Here is a 27,859-nt window from a genome sequence, read left to right on the forward strand (position 1 = left end):
TTATGGGTGTTATGATCATATGATGCCTGGGCTAAAGCCCTTAATGGCTTAGGACCAAGGAAGGCAAGCTGTCTCCATATCGACCTGCTTGCACAGAAAGATACTTGGGTGGCTGCTAGAGAGAGTGGTGCCCCCCACAAAAAAGACCTGTGGAACACTCTTCCATGAGGGGTAGCCCCAGAGCTTATGTTATTGTCCTTTCAGTTGCACCTTTAAATAATTGGCTGGTCTGCCCTAGCTGACGATGAAGGTCTATGGCACAGCTAGGCTAGCATGTGAATCAAAAACCGAGAAACCAGAACGCAGAAAGAATAATTACATCCAAAGTAACAGCAGGATGGCAAAGCAACTCCCCATCCAAGTAGAATTGGAAGATTCTGGGAAAAGGTGAATCTACTCATCGAGAACTACTTGTTTAAAAAGATAAAGGGATCCCCTGACCATTAGGTCCAGTCGCGGATGACTCTGGGGTTGCGGCGCTCATCTCGCTTTACTGGCCAAGGGAGCCGGTGTATAGCTTCCAGGTCATGTGGTCAGCATGACTAAGCCGCCTCTGGCAAACCAGAGCAGCGCACGGAAACGCCGTTTACCTTCCCGCCGGAGCGGTACCTATTTATCTACTTGCACTTTGATGTGCTTTCGAACTGCTAGGTGGACAGGAGCTGGGACCGAGCAACGGGAGCTCACCCCGTTGCGGGGATTCGAACCACCGACCTTCTTATCGGCAAGTCCTAGGCTCTGTGGTTTAACCCACAGTGCCACCCGTGTCCTTCTGAAAGGTCATCACTTGTTTATCTACATCAAATAATTTCACACATCAGAGGAGACTGAAAAAGACAGTATTAATCCAGTAAGCATCCCAGTTCAGAACATTTATTTTTTTCTAAAAGGCCATCCTTAGGCTTCAGAAATGCATAAACAGAGCCATGTTTTTATGGGACGGGGCTTTAAAAAGTATCTGCTATTTTCAACATTTAGGTAGCCATGGCTTGGTGGTATGACAGTGAGCCTGTGCAAAATTCAGGCTCGTGTATTCCCTCCTTCTGGGAGGGCCATGAAGAGATGGAAAGCTTCCAATTTAGCCATAGCTTAGGGTTATGTCTGAACCCTAAATTGTGGTTAATCTTAACTTTGGCCAGCTTTATAAACCACAGTTGGGCGTTAGTGCATTGTAGTAAACCATAGTTATGACTAAACCACAGTCTGTCTAGTTTCAGACATAGCTTTATCTTGCGGTTAGTCAAAAATGGAGGTAAAGGTCTCCGCACCCCCATTCTTCCCCACTGCCAACCTTAGGCCGGGGTGTGTGTAATGGAAGCAGGCATGTCTGAGGCTCACCCTCATAAACCATGGTTTAGCGTTATGTACAAATGCAGCCAGCACATAGATGAGTGTCTGGGTGGGTTTTTTGACTTCCTAAATCCCCCCTTGAAAACCCTTTATGCTTTAATTCTTTTCAAAAAGCAGCAGGAACACCCCTGGAGAAACTCTGCTGTACACGCAAGAGCAACACAATTAATAACCAAATGACCTGCAATATGCAAAATAAGGAAACATCTGTTTTATTTACTTTTCCCAATTAGCAGGCACTGAGCTCATTGCCTTGCTGGCTTTCCTCATCAACTGCCACCTGTTTCAGTCTGGTGGACATCAGCTCAAGAGAACAATTACATTTAATGCCAGGAAAACAAAAGTAGCCATGTTGCATAATGACAGGTTAACCTGAGATTAAAATTCATAGTAAACCAGGCATTTGTGACTCTTCTCTGGGAACACTGGTACAGTTGTGCCTTGGTAACAGTGTAAGCACCGACTCCCCTGTGTATTTAGGATGCAATTCCTCATGGCTAAAGAAACTGGATGTGATGTTCTGCAAAGAGCTGTGCAATGATCTGCAATGCATCCGGTCTAGAGGAAAGACTAATTGCACTGAAGTCACAGGTTTTATTGTACACAGCATTGTAATTCAATAAGCTATCTAGTAACAAGGAGTGTACGCAATTATGTGCTTTCATAAATTACTACATGCCATCTGTGTAAAAAGTATAAAATGGAATTCTAGTATTTAAAACTACCTGCACAATGTTGCAGTAAGACAAATGCAGGGACCAAAGTTTAACACTAAATCAGTATTTTCTCTCTATACATGGTTTTTAAAAGGTTCTTACAATTCATACATGTACAGGGAAATACAGTGATGTGCTTCGAGCCGTCGTTCAGAAAAACATAGTATTTGCTTGAAGTATTATTCAGAGCTAGATCACCTGGATAAAGCAATACCATATATAAAATGCAGGTATTTGGGCTTTCTTTTTCTTTTAATAGATCTACAGATTACTCAAAATAAAGTGGTACAATTCTTGACCTCTTCAAGCTGAGGGTAGAGGAAGAGAATAATATATTTTAACAATTTATATAATTCTGTAGCACTTAGGCTACAGGTTGAGGAATAATAGTATTTTATTTGTTTATTTCACTTAAAGCATATTTAAACTATGCAGCAAGGAAGGGGTCAGGAAGACATGAGTCCATAGCTTTAAGACAACTGATTAAACTGAGTGCCCTCCCCCTAAAAACAATACACACATCCTCAAAAACACTCTTTAAGTGTAGCAAACTAGCACAGTGGGGAGGAAGATTTAACACAGTTCTCTCTCTCTCATGAGCTAGTTCAATGCATGTTGTTAGGGTTTATTCATGTGGAAGAGCATTCAAAAACAAGAGCCCAACCCCACCTGTAATCTGAAACGAAACAGTCCAAAATTCTACTACTTCATTCTGAGTAACATGTAGATCAGGGATATATGTACTAAAAACTGTCCCTGGAGCCTCTGCCTTGCAGAGTTCTATTTTAGACCAGCTCACAGTTTCCAGTTTGATTCCAAAGGGACTCCATATTGTATACCCGTGTTTATCTGCAACTATTTTTTAAAAAAACAAGCCAGTCTTGCAGTCTGCTGTGAAAGTTTATTCCACTGCTGTGCTGGAACGGGCACAGCAGCCTGGATTTCTTAGGCAATGCATCATTGTTCTGAAAGAGGTTTTCTTTTCCTGTTTAGCCGGCAGCTCCTCAGTACTTTTCCTAGAGATCTCTTCCGGTTCAGTCTGAAACTGTTCTATCTGAATTTCAAGGTGCTTCTGGATGGCCAAGCCAAGGACCTCGGGGTCTACAGCTGCACCGTAAACTTCCCATGTCATGCCTTCATCGTCCCACCTCACCTCCCGCACCGGAGACTTCTCTCCCTCTGCCTCGGGCTCCAGATTAACCTCTGGGAACACGTGAGGGTGGCCTTCTGCTGCGACCGAGGGGCTCGTTGCTGCAGATTTACATTCCTTCGTTGGGATGGTTTGTACCTCTGCATCTCTGCACTCGAGAAGGGGCTGCAATCCCCGGGTAAGGTCATTCATGGAGGTCATTGTCCCTGTGTCCTTGGTCTTCAGGACAGTGTTGACGCCGTCCTGGTGGCTATTCAACACCACGTACGTCGCCTTCATTTCCTCTTGGGCCCTGCTCGGTTGCACGCAAGGCTGCATGTGCATCATGTGCTCCCCACGCACACTGCAGCAGCGCAGGATACGCTTTGCATCCAGGCCCGACTCACTCACGGACGACACGAGCTTTGGAAGCGTTGCCGTTTCAGCAGCCGGCAAGGACTGGCAATACCCGGGGGTCACTTGTCCTTTCCCCGATTCACTAACTGAGCAGACCAACCGTGGGATGAACTGAACGGAAGGGATGGGCAAAGAATGGCAATAGGCCGGGACGGTGCCCTCCATCTTCATCGAAGACTCCGGCCTCATGCCGTAAGGAAGAGCAGTACTATTATGGATGGCCACCATGCCAGGTGGGTACATGCCAGCTGCAAAGTTGCTATACACAATTCCACCCTGGGCGTACATAGCCCTGTTTGAGAAGTGGTCTCCAGGCATATGCGGCCCAAGAACAGCTGAGTGATACGCTCCAGGGTCCGCAAAAACGTTCACGTTTTGCGATATAGCACCATTGTCAAAGACGCTAGTGGGCACATCTTGGTCTCTAGGCAAACTTGGGGCCCGGCTCATGTGACTTTGAAAACTGGGGGCATTTTCACATGTGTCTGATCCATATCTTGGTCTTGGGAATGCTACGCTGCCTGCCGCAGCCCCGTAACTGCTGCTGGAGGGCATAGCAGAGTATGTGGCACTTGTCTCCATGTGGGGAGTGGAGCTCTGCTGCTTACAGCTGCACGTTAGGTCAGAAAGGCTTCTCTGGACAGCAGCTCCCAGTGCTTCCATCGTGCTCACCTGCTGAGGATTTGCATCACAGGTTGCAGACACATCCTCAGCGGTACTGCTCTTGGTGTGTGTCCTAGGGCCAACCCCTCCCGCGGACGCTGGGGGTTGCTCCACACCCAGGAAGTGGTTTGTGCTTTTGGTGGTGCTCTGCACGCTGTCGCTTGGAGACAGGCTGCTCATAGTTCGGAGAGTGGATGCAATTTCCGAGCAGGTTGAAGACCATGCAGAGCTAGGTGTGCTTCCCAGGTCGTTCTCCCTCGCCTGGGCTTGGCAGGCAGAGCTGCTGAGGCTCTTTCGCAGCTCCTGCCTGCTGTTGTGTCCCTCCTCAGAACCCACTCGCCCAACGCCGGCCAGATTTGTGGAGCTCTTTGAGAGAGGGTGATAGTTCAGGTTGAGAGTGCTGTGGCAAACAGAGTTCAAGGTTTCCTGATGGGGGTGGAGTTGGTGGCTGTTTGTTTCCATGGCACAGGAGAGTTCTAGGGCAAGAGAGGGGAAAAAGAGACAATTAAAAGCAGCTCACATGTTAAAACAGCTTTGTGCAGGTTCTAAAATAAAGTCATAACCAAGGCCGTGCATATACTCACATCCCCCGTCCAAATAGTCCTGGGAACTATAGTTCATTGAGGATGATATGAGAGGGGCAAACCACTGTTCCTAGGATTTTGTGGGAGGTGTGGAAAATGTAATGTATAGTGTATATACAACCATATATGTATAGTGTATATGCAACCATAGATGTATGGTGTATTTAAATGTATAGTGTATATGCAACCATACTACAGCTCACATATGTCGTAATCCCTGCTACTTATTTGGCATTTTAACAAGTCAAAAGCTTCTATTTTGCAAGAGACTTTTCTTTTTAGATGCCAGCAAAAACCCACCTGTTTTTTCAGGTTTTTAATTATATTTTAGTGTTCAGCTGTTTTTAATTTTGTTGTTTGTTTTCAGCTGCTTTTTTGATGGTTACAAATTAGTCTGAAAGCCACCCTGACAGCTTTCTAAGTCAAAAGGTAGGATATAATCCCTTAAATTTATTAAGGTGGAACTTTCCTGCCATGGAGGCAACATGATAGGAGAATATTCACTTAGGAGTAAGATTAAACGTGTGTGTATGTGTGTGTGCACGCCTGTGTGGAGACTACATTTAGTTCCACGGCTGACAGGTTCACAACCAATCACAGTGTTATGAAATCAGTTTCCAAGCAAAAAAAATAATATTAACATTGAATTCACTCTTAATATGGTACTTATGTTTGGAAATCTGCAACAAATCTGTATTTGGGCACAGCAAACAGGAAACATGCAATTTGAAGTGGACATGTTATGACTTATGAGTACCAAAACATTAGACAAGCAGAAGAAGGATTAGGATAGAAATGGAATTAACATCCACTATTTTTGGCTTAGCTTCAGAAGCGGATCTGAAATGCGTTTGCTAATTGCACTGAACTGCTTTGCTTGAAACCAACAAATGCATGTGTGCTACTTTATGAGTTATGATTAAAGCAGTGACCTATTTAATGTACTAGTAAATATAGAATCTGAATTATTATTAGATTTTCTGTTTTGATTGCTGATGTTGATCTGGTGGCAAATTACTGAAATCCCTGGACAATCTTGTAAAAAAAAATGTTATTTTTTTTAAAGGAACTTTGAATAACCTGCAGGGTCTGAATTGCAATTTGGAAAATGGAAAGTAGGTAGATGAAATACATAAGGATTTAATTAAATTATGGAGAATTGGAAGGAGATTTTTTAGAGCATGTGTTGCTGTCGACAAAGAGCTTAGAAAAGCCTAGCAATGCACCAGTGCTAATCTTTTATTCAAGAGTAAGCACTGGCAAAGTTCATCTTTAAAGAATTAAACTAAAAGTTGTATTTGACTGACACTTCAGATTAAGAGCCAAGTTTTCCATCTTAACATAAAAGATTAAACACACTGGAACAAAAACAATATCCAGACAGCAGAAACCAATAAAAAACCCTTTTTTATTTTTAAGAAATAAATTTGCTGTATACTTTATAAAGTGTATAGCAGGGATTGGAACCTGCTAGTCCGGCTTCCAGGTGTTCAACTCCGACTCCAGTATCAACTTCATTCTAGCATGGCCAATAGAGAGGGATGGGGAGAACTGTAGACCAGCAGCACCTGACAGGCCACCATCCATTCTTCGCCCTCGTTGTGTAAAGGCTCAGGAAATTTCATAGATAGGCCAAAGTGTTGGGTGGTGATGCCAGAAAGGGTAATAGACACCCATCTTCTCCTTGCCTTCTCTTCCTCCCACCCTGCCTTCCTTGCTTCAGCTTCTCCTCTACTCAGCATCCCCCTCCATGCTAAATAATAATAATAATAATAATAATAATAATAATAATAATAATAATATGCTGCCAATCTGGCTGGGTTGCCCCAGCCACTCTGTGCAGCTTCCAACACATACAAAAACACAATAAAACATCAAACATTCAAAACTTCCCATACAGGGATGCCTTCAGATGCCTTCTAAAAGTTGTATAGTTATTTATCCCCTTGACATCTGGTGGGAGAGCATTCCACAGGGAAGGCGCCACTGCCGAGAAGGCCCTTGTTATGAACTGAAGTTCTCACCCTGGGCCAGCAGGGGGAAACTGTAGATAGTTTCCACTCAGGTCCACATATGCAAATAAGGCCCTCTTCCCTGGTTCCCTATCCTATTCACTAGGACAATTCATCCATCCTGATGCATTTCACACCCAGTTTAGAAGCTGGCTTTGGTAGAGAAGGCTTTGGGCTTGCCCACATCTGAGCGTTTTTCAGCTGTTAATCCACTTTTCCTGCATTCAAACAAGACCTGAATACGCCACACCTGTACATATTTGAATTCATATGTGATTTTTAAAAAATTAACAGCCTGTTTTATTTTTGAAACAGAGTGTATGTACAACAATAAGTACAAACAACCCACAAAGCATTTGAGAGATGCACATAAAAAACAACAACACATTGCTAATCTTTTGAGGTTCAGCCTGTAAGAACAGCAGATTGATCAAACTGCAAAGTCGTTGCTTTTTGAATACGTGCAAAGTCAGGCCAACAGGCTACAGACATTGGAGAGCTGGTTGCACAAAGGGAGAGTTACTTTGTTCTCTGCGTTCCTTAGTCTTACCTCCCAAGCAGATAGACTGGCCTTTGTGCAGAATCTCCATGGCCATCCCTATAGGATAGTAGTTCCCTCTGTATATTGCATGGCACCACAGAAGTAAAATAGGCAAGAGGTCAGAGGCTGGTACAGATATTTAGGACAGAGCTTAGCAGGTCTCAAGAGTTCCCCCTCGTCCCAAGTTCAAGTAACTTACTGCAAGTGTTGTTGCTTTATTCTGGAAAGGTAGGAGGGTTTACTATTCCCACCCCACAAATGGCTTCTCTAAAGTTATTTTTCTCTAAGCATGAGTTTCTTTTAGTCTTGGGAGCCCCACTGGCAGGGACTGGCAGGAGGACACTGACAAGTGTGCCATGGGGGGAAAGGGAGCCGGAGTCTGACTCACTAGAGGGGGGCAATGGTTTGTGGGGAGTCTATACCAGCCAAGAGGCAAGAATCAGAAGCATGGGACATGTCAGGGCTGGAGGAAGAAGAGACAGGCACACAAGTGAAGGGCTAGGTGCTTCCTCACCCTCCCCTGCACCACTGCCTCCCAGAGCCAAGAGAGAACTGAAGGGGGAAGAGCAGAGGAAGCTTCCATGTAGGCTTAGTCTCCGGCTACATGCGTGCAGCCCATTGGGGGAAGGTATATAAACCAGAGGAGGGGGAGTGGTCCCCAGTTGCTGCAACTGCTCCATAGAGCATGGACCTGGGAATAGCTGTCTAGCCATAAGACTACATACCCTCCAACATTCCTCGGATGAGAATGTCTTTTGGCGCCACACTCGTGTGAGAGCACAGCACCACTGCAAGCGCTGGCTCATCCTCCTCCTCAAGCTCAGTGGCAGCAGCGCCAGAGGGGGGAAATGGGACATTATGGGATCAAATCAGAAGCTGGGATGGCTTCTGTAATTCCAGGATGTCCCAGGAAAATCAGGATTGAGATGGGCATTGGTGTGTGTAGATATCCAAAGCTGCAGAAGCGACTGCAAGTCTTATCTTTGACAATAAATCGTTAACTATCTGCCATGTGCATTGCTTTTGCTGAGAAGCACCCCTGACACCCACAAGCAGAAACACTTGAGCTCTGAAATCTGGTTTCCCATCAAACTCTATGCCAAAGCTTCTGGGCTCCATCCAACAAAATGATCCCATTAGCTCAAGTTCTCCTGTGGGGTTTGGGAGTGAGTACCACTTAACTGCCCCAAGCAACTGGTAGAAGATTGTGGCTTTAAATGCTGGGAAGCCCTCCAAATTTCAACCAATTGGAAATAAAATTTCCCCATTCCATATGAACTGAAAAAGTGTGGGAAACTCAGGTAAACAAAATGGTGGGCAAAGCCTGCTAGAAGTCAAGAAACCAGTACAGTGGTACCTCGGGTTACATATGCTTCAGGTTACAGACTCCGCTAACCCAGAAATAGTGCTTCAGGTTAAGAACTTTGCTTCAGGATGAGAACAGAAATTGTGCTCCGGCGGCGTGGCGGCAGCAGGAGGCCCCATTAGCTAAAGTGGTGCTTCAGGTTAAGAACAGTTTCAGGTTAAGAACGGACCTCCGGAACGAATTAAGTACTTAACCCGAGGTACCACTGTAGTACCATTTTCAGCATCCACAGAGGATTCACAGGAACCTATTTGCCTGCCACATCTAAGGAGACTACTGAGACCTCCTCCTGGTAATCGTTACTGACTTTATAACAGCAGTGTCCAAGAGATAGAAGCCTGTGCAGAAATAATAGAGGGCAAGGAGCTCTACTTTTAACACCAAGGCAACCACATGCCTCGTTTTACACCAAGAAGGGCAGTGTGATTTTAATTTACTTATAAGATTGACTCTCGTAGAAGGCTGCTGTATCTAGGTTCTTATCTGTTCGTAAGCTCATTACGGACACCCTGATTACAACCAGCAACTTCTGGGAAGCATTGCTTGTGAAGAAAGAAGTGTGCAAAAGAACCCATAATTTGTGAACTGCACCAAAATCTCTCGATTATGCAAAACATCAGTTTCACCACTACCTAAATAATACATTGCGGTAGCAAACCATCTCTTCCAACACAAGTATTGGGGGGGGGGGCCAAGTATTTCTTGTGCTCTGGACCTGAAAATAAGAAATGTCTGCTCGACATGTATGGAGTTTTCTAGAAACTACAAAGGGGGTGGGGAGGGAGAGAAGAGCCATGAAGTCCATTGGGTGGTGATTCCGTTCAGTTTCTGTAGGTCACAAATTGTACGTGCAGGAAATAGGGGGTAAGTCACACCCCAGTGCTGTCAAAAGCCAATTACCTACCAGGCTAGGCCTTGTAATTTAATAGCTTGTCCAGACTTCTATGCAGCATATTTACAGTCTGGACAAATTACTGAGAAGGCATAAACCATCAACAATATCATTTCAAGCCCTCAATTTAAAAATTATGAAACATGCCTCCTTCCCCACAAAAATCTGAATAATAAAACAGAAATTTAGTCTATTTTAAAACTGATCAGTACTTCACTACAGGTAACTTGCACCTTGTGGGCATTTAACTTGCGCACATTCAGCTATTTGCACTTGGCAAAAGAAATTGGAAAGGGGGGAAGGTACCTGGAGGAAGAAACTTTGGCAATCCTAAATAATAATAATAATAATAATAATAATAATAATAATAATAATAAATTATTATTTATACCCCTCCCATCTGGCTGAGTTTTCCCAGCCACTCTGGGTGGCTCCCAATCAAGTGTTAAAAACAATAAAGCATTAAATATTAAAAACTTCCCTAAACAGGGCTGCTTTCGGATGTCTTTTAAAAATAGGATAGCTGCTTATTTCCTTGACATCTGATGGGAGGGCATTCCACTACTGAGAAGGCCCTCGCCTGGTTCCCTGTAACCTCACTTCTCGCAATGAGGGAACTGCCAGAAGGCCCTCGGCGCTGGGTCTCAGTGTCCGGGCTGCCACTGAACCCAATGCACTTTGACTGTACACAATTTTGGCTCCAGGTGCCATCTCCGGAAGGTAACCCCAGTATAAGTTGAGAGCCACATGTGTACGACTTCGAAGGCTCCTTAATCTAATTGTGATTCTCTTTACTTAATCACAATAAGGGGATAAGATTTCCCACCCATCCACCCCAAGGTTTAATTTGTGTTTGCAAAGCATTCCCAATATCTTTCTTGGAATGTTATGTTTATACAGCGCATTAAGACAAGGCTGGAGGGTGGGGAGGGGTGATCTCTGACTAAAATTAAAGATAAATTCCCCTCCTGCTCCTGCCACAAACTAATACAATAATTTCATCCTTCCGTGTTCATAATGAGATTTGGGCAACACGACACGCACAAAAAACTATTTGAGTTTTTGTTTTGTTTCATCAGCTATTGCCAGCTGCATATCAGCATATGGGAATCAGCCATCATTTCTCCTTCCCTGCTCCTGATGTGTCAGGTGGCGTGGCTAATCCTGAGGATTTCGTACACGTAACCGAAAGGATTACTCAAGTGTTTTGTTTTCCTGACAGGTAATATAGTTTCTCTAATTTAAAAATGAAAAACAAAAATGACCTGCAATTTTGTCTCCAAATGCAGCTGCCTTTAAAATGTCCTTCCTTCCAGATGGTAAATTGCTACTAATCAAATCACTGCGCTAGGTTTTATTTAATGCTCAGACTGACCTTCCTCTTACTTCTAGCTGCACTTGAAATAATCTTGTTCGAGCAAATAAACCAAAGGCAATGTGTGTTTAAATGTAGGTCAGCAAGAATATTTGCCCGTATCCTATTTCAGAGCTTGCATACTTGTTTTTTTAAAACAGAAAAACAAGCTTTAAACTGGAGGTTCCCAAATTGTGGTCCACAAGCTCCATTCAGGTGGGCTGCTGAAAGGCTGGAGAGCAGCTGAGAACATTTGCACTTGGTTAATTTTTTCCCATTGACAGATATTGAGGCCGTTTTGGGCAGGGCTGGGTTATCGGACAGGTCATCAAGGGCCCAGACTTGGCCCCGTAATTTTCATAACACAGCACACTGATTCTGCCCCCCCCCCAGAAAAAAACCAGTTAAAGGTGACTGATGAACCTGACCTGACTTTCACCTCTGAAAACCCAGCCACATCCATCACACTAGACAGGTATAAAGGCTGTAATTCAGAACTTTCCAAACGGTGTGTCGTGACACGTTAGTGTTTTGGTTACAATGTGTAGGTGTGTCGCACGAACGCTCCCTGTGCTCCCCCCGAGGCTGCCCTCCCAGTTTGCTAGTAAAACTGAATTACTGTGTCGCGAAATGATGCATGTCTAAAAAGTGTGTCCTCAATATAAAAAGTTTGAAAAGCTCTGCTATAATTGTTAAAATATGGGTTATGTGTTCGATTTCTTAAACAAAACTGTTAACCAAGACCTCTAGTCTTGAAAAAAGGGAAGAGAGACTTTGGCCTAAAGTTTTTGCTACATCTGGGCATCTCTGTTTGATTTAACCAATTTGATTTAACACATGCTTCCTTCTTGTCCCTGCATATCATACTGTGTAAGAGACTGTAAACTGGGTATAACATGCATATAAGAGTTTCCTTCGGTAGAGCATGAGACTTAATCTCAGGGTTGTGGGTTTGAGCCCCACACTGGGTAAAAGATTGCCTGCATTCTCTTCCAACGCTATAATTCTGTAAACATAATGTGACTGTATTATATCACACCACATGAAGCTGTTAAAATACATGTATTAGCTAATCTTGCCATATTATGCAAAGTGAGAAGGAAGTTTTGGAAAAAGTCAATTATGCAATGAGGGTCATTGTAAATAAACATAACAAAACAAAACACGAAAGGGTTTCAGCCATTATGGTTTGAACTAGAATTCCAACAGTTTCCCAAATCATGGGCATGATTAATGGAGATTCCTCTCCTTTTAAATGTATGTTGTATTACTTAAATCCTCTGAAGAGCTCTTTATTTTATTATTTTATTTATTACTTACTGAATTTATATACCACTCTATAACCAGAGGATGCGGGTGGCGCTGGGGTCTAAACCACTGAACCTAGGGCTTGCCGATCAGAAGGTTCGAATCCCCGCAACGGGGTGAGCTCCCATTGCTCGGTCCCAGCTCCTGCCAGCCTAGCAGTTCAAAAGCATGTCAAAATGCAAGTAGATAAATAGGTACCACTCTGGCGGGAAGGTAAACGGCATTTCCGTGCACCGCTCTGGTTTGCCAGAAGCGGCTTAGTCATGCTGGCCACATGACCCGGAAGCTGTCTGCAGACAAACACCGGCTTCCTTGGCCAGTAAAGCGAGCTGAGCGCCGCAACCCCAGAGTCGTCTGCGACTGGACCTAATGGTCAAGGGTCCCTTTACCTTTTTATACCCAGAGGTCTCAGGGCAGTTCACAGAACAAAATCAAAATATAAAACCACAATATATATGATCAAAATAAACAACAACAACCCAATAACACTCCCCCCCCCCAAATCAACCATATTTTATTTTATTTATTAAATTTATATACCGCTCTTTCTGCTCACAAACTGAGGAATGGAGCATTCAGAATGAGAATGCAGGCCATTTTTTCTAGCCTAAACAAGCATTCTTGTTGGAATACAGGATGAACAGCCAGGGGTGGAGGGCACAAAGTCCCATTTATAAACACAAATCTACCATGCTTGGCAAATTCTACTTTTAGAGGAGTTATTGGTGCATGTTCGAGGATATCTACATTTTGATGACTGGGAAGGCTGTGGGAAAGTTGTTAATTAAAGAACAGACAGTGAGCAGACGCTTACAAATATCAAGCCTCAGTTTTCATTTATCAGAACCTTTGGGGATTCAGAATGACCTAATAAAAATACCGTATTCACTCAAGTCTAATGTGCCATCAAATTTAATGTGCACCTCAATTTTCAGAACCTTGAAACCAAAGGAAGTATTTGCTGGTGGATGTAAATGTGCCATTGAATCTAATGGGGTAAATGGCTCCTTAATCTGTGATAGCCCTCTTTTATGTTCGGACACTTTGTTGCATAAATTTAGCACCTGTACTAAAAAAGGAAAAGGAAAAAAGCTGTTTACTTGTGGTAAGATTCTCAATATTTTGAAGATGAGTATTATGAGTCAATTATTGGTTTATTTTTTTCGAAAGGCAAAATGTTTTGTTTTGATTTTATGTAACCCACACTGGGATCCTTTTTGGATGAAGAGTGAGGTACAAATACTATAAATAAAGAAAATAAGACTAAAGCTACCCTAGTAATTACTAGGCCAATAAGTTTTCTTGGCGGTTCTTTCAAAACTTTACCTGGGCTTCTTGCTGAATAATCTGGAAGTTTAGATCAAGTTTAATATACTGTAATTTCAGAAGAACAGATAAGTTTAAGATGTGGGGAAAGGTTGACTGACCTTATATCCTCTGTTGCCATATGATTAAATATTCTGAGAGCAAAGGGAGCTTTTTATACAGCACTTGCTGTGCTTGAGGCAACTTCTGATAGGATTAATCTTCACAGATTATGCTGAAAGCTTTGGAACACAAATATTGACAGGTGGTCATTTATTCTTTTGGAAGCCTTGAGAGTGAGAAAGAAACAAAAGTTAACTGAGTTAATCCCCTCTTCAAGGTGTTGATGCCAGGGTTTTGCTTATTTTTAGATCTCTATCTAAAGGGTACTTTTCCTTTTTTAAAACAATGCAATCCTATACAAGTCTGCATCCAATTACCATTTGCTCTGGTTGCAATGTGCTCCCATCACTGGTTTTTGCATCTGTGTACATACATTACCCAGAATGAAGATAGCCTGTGGTTTCTCGTGAAATACTGCTGTTTGATGCATTTTCCCCAAGCCAGCTTTGATCCAACTTGAGAACTGCAGCAGAAAACTAACCAGGCAATTCACACTAGGGAGGCAGTGTGATAGCAGGGCTGCATGGGCTCCATCTCACCAGATTGGCCGCTACCGATTCATATTTCTTTCAAGAAGGGTCATAACTGCAGATGACTGGTACTAAATGGTTGCGATTAAAGGAGGGGGGAGGGGCTTGCATAGGACCGTGTGTATGGTCTAATTGAGTGATCCTAGTGTCTCCAACGTGGCATCCACGGGCACCATAGTGCCTTCACACACACACCTTGGTGCTCACCAAGGCCCTTGCCCAATATTTTTTATTTTTCATGGGGGGTTTTTTTTGGCAGGGGGTGTGTGTCATTGTTGGGTGTTGCCTGATATATTTTTTTAATGTTTCATTTGGTCTGAGATACTTGTGTTTTGCTTGGTTTCTCTTTTTTATGACTGAGCAGCACCAGCTTTTCTTCTGTGAAATGGGTATATTCTGGTGTCCATGTCAGTTTATTAGATTTGTGTATGTTTCCCCTGGGCTCCAAAAAGTTAGGGACCCTGGGGTAAGCAGTATAAACATCCAGCCAGGATACTCATGCAATAATCATTGCGTGTGGAGCATACTGTGCTTTGGACAGCCTAACTCAACTTCAATGACAATTGTAAAAGTCAACACAAGCTAGGAGACAAACTGCTTCTCTGGATGATGCTCCATCTAACTGTTGTCTAATATTTCACTCCAAGTCAAATGAATTTGGGCATATTGCTCCCCTTAGCCCTGATGTTTTCAAATCCCCACCCCACCCTTGTCACCCCATTGTGAAATATTAGACTGCGGATACCTCAGTGCCCCTCCCTTCTGTTTATGCTACTCTGTAAAACACATTGTAGATGCTATAGGAAGTAAAGAATTGGTGGTGGCAGGTGAGGGGGGAGGTCTGCTAACAAGAAGCCCTTTGAATGGGGTATAAAGGTAAAGGTAAAGGGACCCCTGACCATTAGGTCCAGTCGTGACCAACTCTGGGGTTGCGCGCCCATCTCGCTCTATAGGCCGAGGGAGCCTGCATTTGTCCGCAGACAGCTTCCGGGTCATGTGGCCAGCATGACTAAGCCGCTTCTGGCAAACCAGAGCAGCACACGGAAACACCATTTACCTTCCCACCGGAGCGGTACCTATTTATCTACTTGCACTTTGATCTGCTTTCAAACTGCTAGGTTGGCATGAGCAGGGACCGAGCAACGGGAGCTCACCTCGTCATGGGGATTTGAACTGCCGACCTTCTGATCAGCAAGTCCTAGGCTCTGTGGTTTAACCCACAGCGCCACCCTGCTCCTTGCCACCCTAAGGAAGTCCACTGCACAAGAAAGAAATGAAGTTTAAGGGCTATAACTGACTGCTGATGCTGCCTCAATGGAAAGGGAAAAGCCAGCTGGCAAAACCAACTTCTAGCGTCAGAGCAAAACAAAAAACAAAACACTGCCAACTTTCACTAGCCCTGTAAGAACGGGACACAGAAGTGGACCACAGGCATGGGATCTTAAGAGATATTTCAAGCAGCCTATACCTCCAGAAAGTCAGTTGCACCAATATAGAATGTTAAGCGTCATGACCTAACAGCAATAATGAAAAAAACTCTGCTATCCATTGTTTGTAATCATGCAGGGAGGTAGAAGCGAAGCTGTGGGTCCTGGCTTGCTGTAGAGAACTAAGAATTAAATCAAAGTGCCAGCTATGCAGGGAGCACTGAGTAGCATTGGTTGGATAGAGGTGGTGGCTGTGGTAGTGAGAAATGTCATTTCCCCCACATCTATTCACCTGGCACTACTACTGCTTGTGAACATTAAAACTGCCGATTGAAAAAGAGTTTAGGTAGGAAGGGAAACTGTAGATAAAGAAGAGCTTCGGTGTTGCTTAGCATCGAGATCAATAAAGTCTGAATGTGCACGCACTTGGGTTGTTGTTGTTTCAAAAAAGAGAGACCTGCTAGTGTGCCGTTGAAGAGGAACACCTGCAGCCACATGAAAGACCTCTTCATCAAACTGTAATCTTTTTGTGAAGTTGTCTAGTTAATCCCTTGTGCAGTTAGAAAAGTGGAACAGGAACAGGCTGAGTGTAAATTAAATTGACACCAGCTGCTGTCCAAGGAATATGAAGTGGTGTTCCATAGCTACAATGAAAAGGGGCTGTGACTACAACTGTATAAAAGGTCTCTTCTCACATTCTTAAATTGGATTCACAACTGTGCCAGTACTGGTGAAGTAGAATTAAGTTATATGATATATCTGATTTTTTACTTCTTGTGTTAAGTCTATACTTTTGTACGACAAGGCTAAAGCTGCAGCCTAAACCCTGGCCAGAGAGCAGGGAGGGCACCACTGCGTCCATAGCCCTGCCAATCATGCTGGTTGGGGTGGAGGGTGCCCGTGGGTGGGGTGGAGCATGGAGTTGGTGCAATGACCAGACCCAGATCAGGCCCAATGACATCTCACAATGCCAGTGGGGCCAGCTCAGGATCCAGCACACTCTGGGCTGCTGCAACCCCCTCCTGCACCTGTTTGGGGGTTTTCTATGGGCTGCTGCCAGTAGTGGTCCCACTGGGAACTCCAGGCCAGCAGAGTGACACCGGCGTTGCTTTGCAGGTAGAAACTGTGAGGACACCTCTGCCCAATCCACACACACACACACACACACACACCCCAACCTGCACAAAGGGGTTTTGGCATGCACTGCCCAGCCATTTTGCTGTGCTAACATGAAATGGCAAGAATAGGTACCATCTATTAAGGAGGAGAGAACTGACAGAGACTTAATGGAAAGGCTAATAAATCTACACTGGAGACTTAAAACTGGTTTATCATTAACCCTTCTTCAAACGAACCTGTGGAAATTGTACTTCTAAGGGATATCTGTCAGAATCCAACAACAACTGTTAGGATTCTTTGAGGGGAGGGGGCAGCATGTGTTCAACTTATATAAAACCAATCCAATTTTATTGTGTAGCCTTTGTTCTCAAAATAATAAGTGAGACAGACCTCCAACTGGAGAACTGGTTCAACCTCAGCCTTCTTTCAAACTTCAGTGGCACCCTGTGTGAGGATAAAATTTGATGCGCTCCCCGCCTATTGCCTTATGCTCGGCACATGCACAACATCCTGGTTGCAGTGCCCCCTTCCGCTCAGTGCCCAGTGTGAGGGAACCGTTCATGCTGTTCTATATCCACCCCTGCTTCCTGACTTTTCCTAAACTCTTCCCCATTTTCCCATCATTTATACCAAATAAATGAAGTTTAACAGATGCCCTTGTCTGAAATGCATGTGATAACTGAGTTTAAGCTCTGTGGATCACTGGTTTCAATATCCATGTGACATGCCAGTTTTGGCATTGGTTAAGGAAGATGGTTTAGAGCAAAGGTGGGAGACCTTTTTCAGACTGTGGGCTACGTTTCCTTGTGGGCTTCTTTTCTGGGCACCACATGCCAATGGTGGGTGTGGTAGCCAGAGGCAAATGTGGATGGAACAGTGGAGGCGACTGTTACTTTTACTTTCATAACAGGCTACTAACCAGCTATGCAGGCACCAGTGGTTTCTACACACTTAAACTCTCCATCCTCCACTTGGGCAAAAGCACTTGAGGGGTGTGTGGAGCAGGGCTTGTGGAACTTGAATTATGAAACCTGATTAAGTATTCAAGTACAAGTCTCTTATACTTGAATGCAGATGATATTGTCCAGTGCTTAGAATGAAAAGGAGGAATGGTGAGAGTAACCCAGTGGGGAACCCCCAAGAGAAGAAGGCTCAGAGCTTGGGGATTGGTGGTGGGGCAACAATGAGAGGTCAGAGGGAGAAGAGAGAGAAGACTGGGAGGAGGAGGTGTCAGAAGTTGAAGGGGTAACATGGCTTAGTGAGCTGGGAGAGTCTGTGGCAGATAGAAGTCCAGAATCAGGGGCAGAAGCTGAAGCAGGAGAGTGGAATGAGGGAGGCCTAGATGCAGACCCGAGTCAGGCTGGTGAAGAGTCACAGGTGTTCCTTTTTGGACAAGGTGAACTAGAACTATAACATTTTCCTGTTTAAAACTAACTTTTCAAGATGAAGTGTGACTTTTTAGCAAAGGGGGTTTGATACTTGATTTTCACATGCAGCAGAATCACATGGTGAATGGACTGTGCTATTCAAAGTGCAGGTAGCAATTGCATATTTGAGTGCTTCCCCACAAAAAAACGAACCACCAACGTCCAACATCCTGAACATAGAAAACTAGCATATCATGGAGCATAGTTCTAGGCTGGCCTTCTCCCTGGTGCCCTAGCTTTCTATATACAGAGATATTCCCACCACAATAGTATAGTCTAGGTGGGTGGAAACTATATGACCTGGGACTCAGCTACATTAGTCAACAAACAACATTTTGAATGTGTTATAAACATGCAACACCAGATGGCGGTGGAGAGCAAAAAAAATTTGATGTGATTTTTACATAGCTTTTTTAATTTTGTTATAACAATTTAATTTCTGATTTATTTATAGCGCCGCCGCCCCCCCCGTTTGTAGATTCTTTTTTTTATATATAAATATTTATTAAAGTTTTTAAATATAAATGCACAAATAATAAACGATCTTACTTCTATCACAACAATTTCATCACTTCTTTGGACTCCCTCACGTCTCCCGCTCCCATTTACATCGTTAAAAATTTTTTCCAAACAAATTATCAACTTGTTTACAATCTCATGTCCACTCATTCAAATATAATCTAGCACTTCTTCCAAAAAAAATTATATTTTCTTTAGTCTCACTTATCATCAAATTTAAATCTAGTTTAGTGGTGGCCAGTTTTTTATAATCTAGCATCCTTCTTAACATTCAACCAAATTACAATGTTTTTGTAGATACATCTTGAATTTCTCCCAGTCTTCCTCCATCTTCTCTTCTCCCAGATCACGGATTCTGCCAGTCATCTCGGCCAGTTGCATATAGTCCATCAGCTGCATCTGCCACTCTTCCAGTGTGGGTAGATCTTGAGTTTTCCAGTTTTTTGCGATGAGAATCCTTGCTGCCGTTGTTGCATACATAAAAAATGTTCGATCCTTCTTTAACACCTTCTGGCCGACAATACCCAGAAGGAAGGCCTCTGGTTTCTTTGTGAAGGTATACTTAAATACCTTTTTCAGCTCATTATATATCATTTCCCAGAAGACCTTCACCTTAGGGCATGTCCACCAGAGGTGAAAGAATGTTCCTTCATTTTCTTTACATTTCCAACATTTATTATCAGACGAATGGTATATTTTGGCAAGTTTAACTGGGGTCATGTACCATCTATATATCATTTTCATTACATTTTCCTTCAGAGCATTACATGCAGTGAAGTTCAGCCCAGTGGTCCACAACCTTTCCCAGTCCTCAAACATAATGTTATGCCCAATGTCCTGTGCCCATTTTATCATAGCCGATTTAACCATTTCGTCTTGTGTATTCCATTTTAGCAGCAAGTTATACATTCTAGATAGTACCTTGGTCTTTGGTTCTAACAATTCTGTTTCTAACTTCGATTTCTCCACCTGGAACCCTAACTTTTTGTCCCCCCGTTTGTAGATTCATCCCTGATCCTGCTGCATGCACAGATCAGCTTTTAGCTGGTATCCAGACGCACCGATTCTACTTAAACAATAGCTGTGCCCATATTAATTCGCACTAGTCCAGCACCGTAGTTGATGGGACCAATGTCAGTGTGGAAAACCCCACACAATGTGCAAACATTACTTCACTGTATTTCTGGATTGGCACTAATTCACTGAACCAGTGAAGTTAGAAAATCTCGTGTGGACATGGCTACAGTATGAAATTAGTAAGTTAAATGCTGTACTTATTAAATTTGGCAGGTAGGGCATTTAGGGCTTTGTAGTATGTTGTGTGGCATATGTCTTGCCACACACCTGATCCCTGCAGTCCACATAGTTTAGAAACAATGTCCACACAGGTGACTGCAGGACCCTCGTAGGCTCCACAGCCTAGCTTCGTAGTGTTAGCATTGGGAAATCTTTTAAATTCCTTCTCCTGCACTGCTAGGATGGAGGTGCACTAAAGCACTGCATTGATAAATTATCGCTTAGCCTTACTTTTAGACTTGGTGCAGGCGTGCACTTGAGTACCATATGCGTGATGACTGGAAGTTGGATGTGTGTGCTGACTACACTACCAAGTGTTATCTGAGACAATACGAGGGCTCAGTCTGCCGTGTTAGTGGCCTATTGACAGATCCAAGCCAATGAGTGTAGCTGTCAAGAGCTGAGTGTGTATGTACTACCCCTTACTAGGGTGAGTCCAATACATTTTGGCACCTGAGGCAAACCACAAAATGGTGCTTTCCCCCTGCCAAGGAAGGAGTAAGTGAACAAGGGGAAGAATAAAGATCTACATTGGGAACAAGAGGGTGAGTGAAGAAACAAGGGGAAGGGGAATCACGTCAACCTTACCCAATGGTTGAAGTGGGGATCAAAGGCCATTGTGGTGGGAAAGGGGCCTGTTCTGAATCATGCCAGGCAGATGCAGAGCCTAGAAGACCCCCCATAGGGCAGCCTTCCACCATTTCTTCTCTAGGGGTGGGAGACCAGCAGAGCCTCCTATTTGCCAAGAAACTGCTATAGAGGTGGGGTGGGGGGAGAGTGCTGCCAAAGATGTGGCAGATCCAACCTCCAAGGAGCACACCAAAGCTATTGCAGCGGCAGCAGGCAATTCATTTATTGGAGAATGGATCTGCTGGCCCTCTGGATCCTGGGCTTGAGGGGGTTCTCTTGACTCATGCGTGAGCCGGCCCTGTCTCTTAACCACCATTATGGAGAAGATGGAGATATACCATTGTTAAAATTAAAAGCAAGCCTCTTGTTTAAATTGACATTAGGTTCAGCATCTTAAAAAGAAGAGACATCACCTTGCCGACAAATGTCCGTATAGTTAAAGCTATGGTTTTCCCAGTAGTGATGTATGGAAGTGAGAGCTGGACCATAAAGAAAGCTGATCGCCGAAGAATTGATGCTTTTGAATTATGGTGCTGGAGGAAACACTTCAGAGTCCCATGGACTACAAGAAGATCAAACCTATCCATTCTGAAGGAAATCAGCCCTGAGTGCTCACTGGAAGGACAGATCCTGAAGCTGAGGCTCCAATACTTTGGCCACCTCATAAGAAGAGAAGACTTCCTGGAAAAGAGCCTGATGTTGGGAAAGATGGAGGGCACAAGGAGAAGGGGACGACAGACGATGAGATGGTTGGACAGTGTTCTCGAAGCTACCAACATGAGTTTGACCAAACTGCAGGAGGCAGTGGAAGACAGGAGTGCCTGGCGTGCTCTGGTCCATGGGGTCACAAAGAGATCTATCATCTATCTATCATCTATCTATCATCTATCTATCTATCTATCTATCTATCTATCTATCTATCTATCTTATATTAGCCAGAATGATATTCCAGCAAAGTTATAATGGAAGCATTGGAAAATAAAAAAGTTACAGTACTCTGCTGTCAGATTAATCTAGAACAGTGTTTCCCAACCGGTGGGTCGGGCACACCAAAGGCTTTGTAAGCAGAGTGAAGGAAAGAAATCCAGATGTGATTGTTACGCATTGTTTTTTACACCATGAGGCCCTCGTAGCCAAGACTTTACCAGCAGACCTAGTTCATGTGTTGGATGATGTTGTGCGCATGGTAAACTTTGTAAAGTCACGACCCATGAAAAGTCGCATATTTGCAGCTTTGTGTGAGGAGATGGGAGCGAAGCATAAAACCTTGCTGTTTCATATGGAGGTCCGGTGGTTGTCGCGTGGCAAGGTCTTGGTTCGTGTGTATGAGCTGCGGGAGGAACTTCAAGTGTTTCTGACAAATGAGAGGTCAGATTACGCAAAGCTGCTTGCAAGTGATGAGTGGTGTGCAAGGTTGGCAGATATATTTCATCATCTGAATGAACTGAACACACGAATGCAAGGCCAAAATGAAAACCTGCTTACAAATACAGATAAAATAAATGGATTCCGTTCAAAGGTGCAACTCTGGCATCAACACGTGGAAAGTGGCAATCTTGAAATGTTCACACTCACCAAGCAATGGCAAGGTGTTCACACTGCTGCACTGTGTGAGATAATAGGTAAACATTTAAAAACTCTCGAGGGGAAGTTGTCATTTTATTTCTCTTCAGTCTCCACTGAATGCCTTGACTGGGTTAGGGACCCTTATAGCTCAGCATCAGTTGGTGGAAAGGACATGACTTTACAGGAGCAGGAGGAACTAACTGAACTGAGACAAAATCGTGGTTTCAAGCTAAGATTTGCTGATCTAACTTTGGACAGTTTTTGGTTGGAAACTGCCAAGGAGTTCCCCCTTCTGGCAAACAAAGCTATTTTGACATTGCTCCCATTTTCCACTACATATCTCTGTGAGTTGAGCTTTTCAAGCATGATTGCTATAAAAACTAAATACAGAGAGAGACTGAGAGCTGTTGACGAAGAGCTACGTGTGTGTCTTTCTTCGATTCCAGCCAGAATATCAGCTTTGTGTTCAGCCAAACAGGCCCAGGTTGCGCACTGAATAAAGTATTTTATAATTTTTCATATTTCTGTTTACTTACTATTTCATAATAAAGTAATTATAAAATACTTTCTTTGTGTTTATTTGATTCCTATTAAAGAGAGTTACTTTATATATAGTCAGTATAGGCACAGAGTTAATTTTTTTAAGATTTTCTAATGGTGGTGTGCCTCAAGATTTTTTTCATGAAACAAGTGTGCCTTTGCCCAAAAAAGGTTGGGAAACACTCATCTAGAAACCACATAACCACCACAATCCTCACTAGGATGCCCAAATGCAAAAGAGGAAGCCTCCTGTACCTTTAATGGTTTAGAGAAGAGAAATTTTGGTAGCACTTCTCACCTCTGAGCATTAAGCTGCATCTGCTGGAATTCTGCTATTAAAGGTGGCATGGAGAGTCCTGTCTTTCTTTGCATCTGGCCTCTCTAATCCCCAGTGGAATACTAATTGCCACCATCTTCTTAAAAATAATATCTATTTCCTGGAAATAAGAAAAATGTGTAGAATATATGTATTAAAAGTAGCATTTTTTAAAAGTATGAAAAAATGATAATTGTGGTGGGGGAAGCATGATATTGCTTCAATCTTGACTTATTACAGGATTTTGAATACTGGCACCTAATGTTGCAGTTCTGGATGCAATAATTTATAAGTATGTTCCATCAGTGCAAGCTGAGTAAATATGCATATAATTTTGTTGTAATGGTAGCCTTCTTTCCACTTTTATGTATGGCTTTCACTTCCAAGATGCCTCCTTAACTATCTGTTAAAGTACAGTTTGGGTGTCTTTATTATGGACTCAGTTATATAGCTGCAAATGTAACGTTTTAAGTGTGTTTTAAATGCATTACACAAATGTGACACTAGATGGAGCTGATAAGCTAATGGCAAATTCCATATATACTTTACATTTCTTTTACAAAAGGCATTTTCACAGCATTTTAAAAAAAAATCTGTGTAGATTCAGCCTATTAGGCACAAAACAGCTGTAGATTTGACCTAAAAATTCATTGGTTACTAATACAGGTATCTTTTGGAAAGTTGTCCTGTATGTTTTCCTAACGCACAAGCCTGTTGCATTCAGCAACGACTCTTTCCTATAATTTAACATTTCAAAGGTGCAATTTTCCTAAAGAAAACGTGTTTGACTTTTCTCGTGCAGTTATCTAGTTCAGTGCTCACAACACAAACTGCAAAAATTTGTAGTTTTGCACTTTTTGGAGCAACGAGTGTGTGTGCATGCAATGTATTCAAGAGCAAGCTGCATGTAAGGTTGCCAACATTTTTAACAGCTCTGTGCTTGCAGCCAGATTAAGCAGATATGCTCTCTCCCACCATATGTTTTCTATGCTGGGAAAGCTCTGCTTGCTAAATCTCTGCAAACCACACTGCCCTTAAAAGCAGAGGAGCCAATGCTGGGACCCAGAGGGTTCTCCTCCCGCTCCCAGATAACCAGTTCACACCCCCAAAGCCCATTGTTGGACCCATGTATTTACAAGGAAAAGCATTTCACACATATTCACGCATCATGCATGCTGCTCTTTCTGAGTCCTCCCAATATTGTTTTTTTCCTGGTTCCAGCAATTAAGCCAAAGCTAGTTAAAGAAACACACAGGGCAGTAACTGAATGCACACCTCCTGCCAGTGCACAATCAATATATTTTCCCATCTATAGTATCTGCCGTCATAGTCTACATTTCCCCACCAGCAAAAGAACTCTGTCTCATTCAAAGTCAACAATACAAAGATCTCGGAGATCCATCTCCAGATTGCCGTTTTTAAAAAAGCACCAAAACTTTAGTGAATTCCATCTAAGGAAGAAACAACGTGGAAGTGTCAATTTTTATTCCAGAAGGGGGCGTCACAAAATGTACAGCACTAATATTTGCACAGTGCATAGGTGCCAAGTCCCTGAGGCCCTGGGTGCCTGAGCACCCACAAATTTCCCCATGAAGGGGCCGGGCACCCACAAATTCCGGTGCCAGGGCCATGCATGCTGCACAGTACCCACAGCCCCGGGCACCCACAATCATGGGGCCATGTGGGCACTCCTGGCACAGCGTATCTCTTGATTATAATTCTGGGGTGATTCAAAGGTTATTGGTTGCGACCTCATAGCAAAAAAGGGGAGTGCTTGTTCCCTCCCATTTCATACAGACCACATTCAGCAGCAATAATTCAACATCCTGTGCCCTTTTAAAATGTGTTTTTTTTGGGGGGGGGCTAGTGGGTTGTTATTTTTATTTTCATCATGTATTTTGTGGTTTTATATCTTGCTCTTATTCTGTGAACCACCCTGAGACCCCCGAGTATAGGGTGGTATATAAAATCAATCAATCAATAATAAACAAACAGAACAGGTAGAGCATATAACCTCCAGCACCCCAGCTGAGCATCCCTAAAACATTAAAGAATGGAAACAAAATCACTATACAACACAAGCACAGCAGAGACTTGACTCCGGCCACATGGCCCAGCTCCAGACGTGGGTGCCTCTGAGCATGTGCAAAGTACAGCCCCCCCCCCCCGCGCCCGCCACAGTGGCCTAAGCTGGGACGAAGATGAGGACAAGAGGGGGACAAGTTGAAACGCACAACTCAAACTTTGGAAATCCTCCACGGGACGAAAGGGATAGTTAAGCAAAAGCTGGCACACATCTGGCAAGGGGGGTCGAGAAAAGACACTTGTGAATCCGAGTTGAATCCAGCGAGTTTCCTTACTGGCGTCTTAAGGGGCTCTTTTTCCCCCCGACACCGCTGGGAAAAGGAAGCCCATCATGGCTACGCAGTCACTGCTAGGTTTCCCTGGGAAAACCTCGACAGCCCCTTTTCATGCGCACGCTTTGTGTGTAAAAAAAAGGAGAGAGGTTTCTCCGACGAGGTTTCTCCCTCTTGGATAGAGGGCAGAGGGAAACGAGCGCCGGCCTCCGCAGACCTTACCTTTCCCTCCAAGTCACGGAGGCTTCACATCCAGGCCGCAGACGCCTCCAGCTCTTGGGGGATTCCCACGAAGGATGAGGATGCTCGCTAGGCGAAGAGAGAGAGGACCGGAATGGCGCGCGATCTCTCGCTCGAAGTCTCCCTTTGGGAACGGCCACCAGGGGATGAGGCTGAGGGAAGGCGGCAAAACAGCCCTCGAAGCGAGAAGGGGGGCGGGGGCGGGGAATAAAATAATAATAATAAATAGCCCGAGGTGTTGTGTGTGTGTTTCCCCCCTCTTCACATCTCCAGGTGAGCCACTTTGGGAGTGCCTGCCACCCCAAAGGCTGTGAGGAAACAAAATGGAGACTGGCAGCCGAGGGACTAGAGATAATCCGGTTGCCTCATCTGATTACTGGGCCTGTGCAAGCTGAGGGGAGGAGAGAGGGAGGAAGGCAGGGAGGAAGAAAAGGGTCAGGGAAAGGATAAAGGGGCACATATTTGTATGTATATATGCATATATATATATATATATATGAAGAAATGGGGTGTGTTTGTGTGTACGGAGGAATCGGCACAGACAGGGCCGGCTCTACCGTTAAGCAGAGGGAGAGGGCCGCCTCAGGGAACTGATTTGGGGCCTCGCCCAAGGGCAAGGAGCTGCTTCGTTCTTTTATTATCGCCTTTTACCACCACCGAAGGGGAAGGCGGCTTGTGGGGTTTTCGGCCTCGGGTGCCAAAATAACTGCCATGGGCACAGTCACAGGAGGCAGGGGTGCATTTGCTGCTTCGCCTCGCGCAGGAAAAATGTTTGATGCTGGCTCTAGGGATAATGAGAAGTGTTCCTTGAGAGACAGCCTTGTCCTTCATATTCTCAGGAGGTCTCTGTGTTTTGCAGGAGAGCTCTTGCTTCACGTCCCTAAAATATCGGAAGCCCGCTCCGTGGCAGGGCTTTCAGTCCAGGCGCCCATGCTCACAGAGTGGCAGCACCCCTGTCAAAAGACGATGGGCACCCACGATCCGTACTTTCTGGAAACAGCCGAAGACATTTTTTTGTTTCAACTAGCTTTTCCAGCCGGGTGGAAAGGTCTCTGCCATATGCAGTGCTTTTTTCTGGGGGGACGCAGGGGTATACCCCTAAACATTTTGTGAATCTGACCTCATTGAGGGTCAGTATTTCAATATGAATAGGAAAATGAGAGTACCCCTAAACATTTTTTAAGGAAAAAAACACTGGCTTTAGGTTTAAAAACAGCACAAAATGAGCAGCTGTCTTTAGCTGGTTTTTTGCACCCTTTTAAAAACTATTCTTAGCCTTAGATATATTTGTAAATTGACTTGAGGTGCATGTAAAAGGCAATTCAAAATAATTATAATAATAATAATCAGGTCAATTCAGAGTATATCCAGGTGGCTGGCTGCAAAGGATGTTGGCGTTCCTGTCCATTTCATATTTGTGCAGAAGAGGCAGTTTGAAGGGCTGAGAGAAAAAGCAGGCCTCTCCTGAAGTTCCCTCTCCCAAGCAATGCTGAAAGTTACACCTTCTTGTCCTCCTCCTCATCTTGTCAGCCTCAGGGAATAGGTGGGAGGAAAGAAAATATTACAGTAGAGCAGAACTGAATTTGAAGGTGGAGGCAATTTATTTTATTGCATTGTACTCTTCTGCACACAGAGCAGCTAACAACGTTTGTAAAACCACGTTACAAGCAAAATTTCCTAAACCACACTTCACCATAAAATATGACAACTGCATGTCATGGGGACACTCCTGCCATGCCCCAAAGGAAAGCACAAAAGCCTCAATTAAGATAAAGTGAAGGGCAGCTGGATCTGTAATGTCACATTCTCTTAATCTGAATCCTCTTCATTCCCAGCCACGGGTGCTGTTGGAGTGAGGCATTTGTTAGTCTAAAACGCATGCCATAAAAGCAGGACTCTGTTATTTAGTTAAGACTATGGTGAAAATTCCCTAAAAATAAGGAACTGGGAAGAAAGAATATATAAATGAATAAATAGGCATTTTTAACTGGAAAAACCAGAATAATCAGGAATGGTAAAATGAATGAAAAGAGTTCACATGGTTATAGGGACGAAGGAGTCCAGTGAGAAATATTTTTAAAACATCATTAAATTTTGGATTAGCTGCAGCCTTAATAGATGTGAGAGCATAC

General features: G+C 43.7%; 1 protein-coding gene across 2 annotated transcripts; it reads right to left on the reverse strand.

The window, feature by feature from the left end:
* Positions 1 to 1,568: 1,568 nt before the first annotated feature.
* GPRIN2 (G protein regulated inducer of neurite outgrowth 2) lies at positions 1,569 to 25,927 on the reverse strand. 2 transcript variants are annotated; one of them, XM_081861220.1, is made up of 3 exons: positions 25,710 to 25,927; positions 13,760 to 13,926; positions 1,569 to 4,751 (listed from the first exon to the last, which is right to left on the reverse strand). In XM_081861220.1, exon 3 carries the CDS (start codon positions 4,735 to 4,737, stop codon positions 2,968 to 2,970), a length of 1,770 nt encoding a protein of 589 aa, XP_081717346.1. In that variant the 5' UTR covers positions 4,738 to 4,751; positions 13,760 to 13,926; positions 25,710 to 25,927; the 3' UTR covers positions 1,569 to 2,967. The 2 variants fall into 2 exon arrangements, with proteins under 2 accessions (XP_081717346.1, XP_081717345.1); XM_081861219.1 differs by lacking the exon at positions 13,760 to 13,926.
* Between the last annotated feature and the right edge of the window lie 1,932 nt (positions 25,928 to 27,859).

The sequence above is a fragment of the Podarcis erhardii genome (genome assembly GCF_964252035.2).
Source record: "Podarcis erhardii genome assembly, chromosome: 5".
NCBI lineage: Eukaryota > Metazoa > Chordata > Lepidosauria > Squamata > Lacertidae > Podarcis > Podarcis erhardii.

Coding starts and splice junctions, on each gene's coding strand:
- GPRIN2 (XM_081861219.1), bottom strand. CDS start 4,737: ATGGAAACAAACAGCCACCAACTCCACCCCCATCAGGAAACCTTGAAC.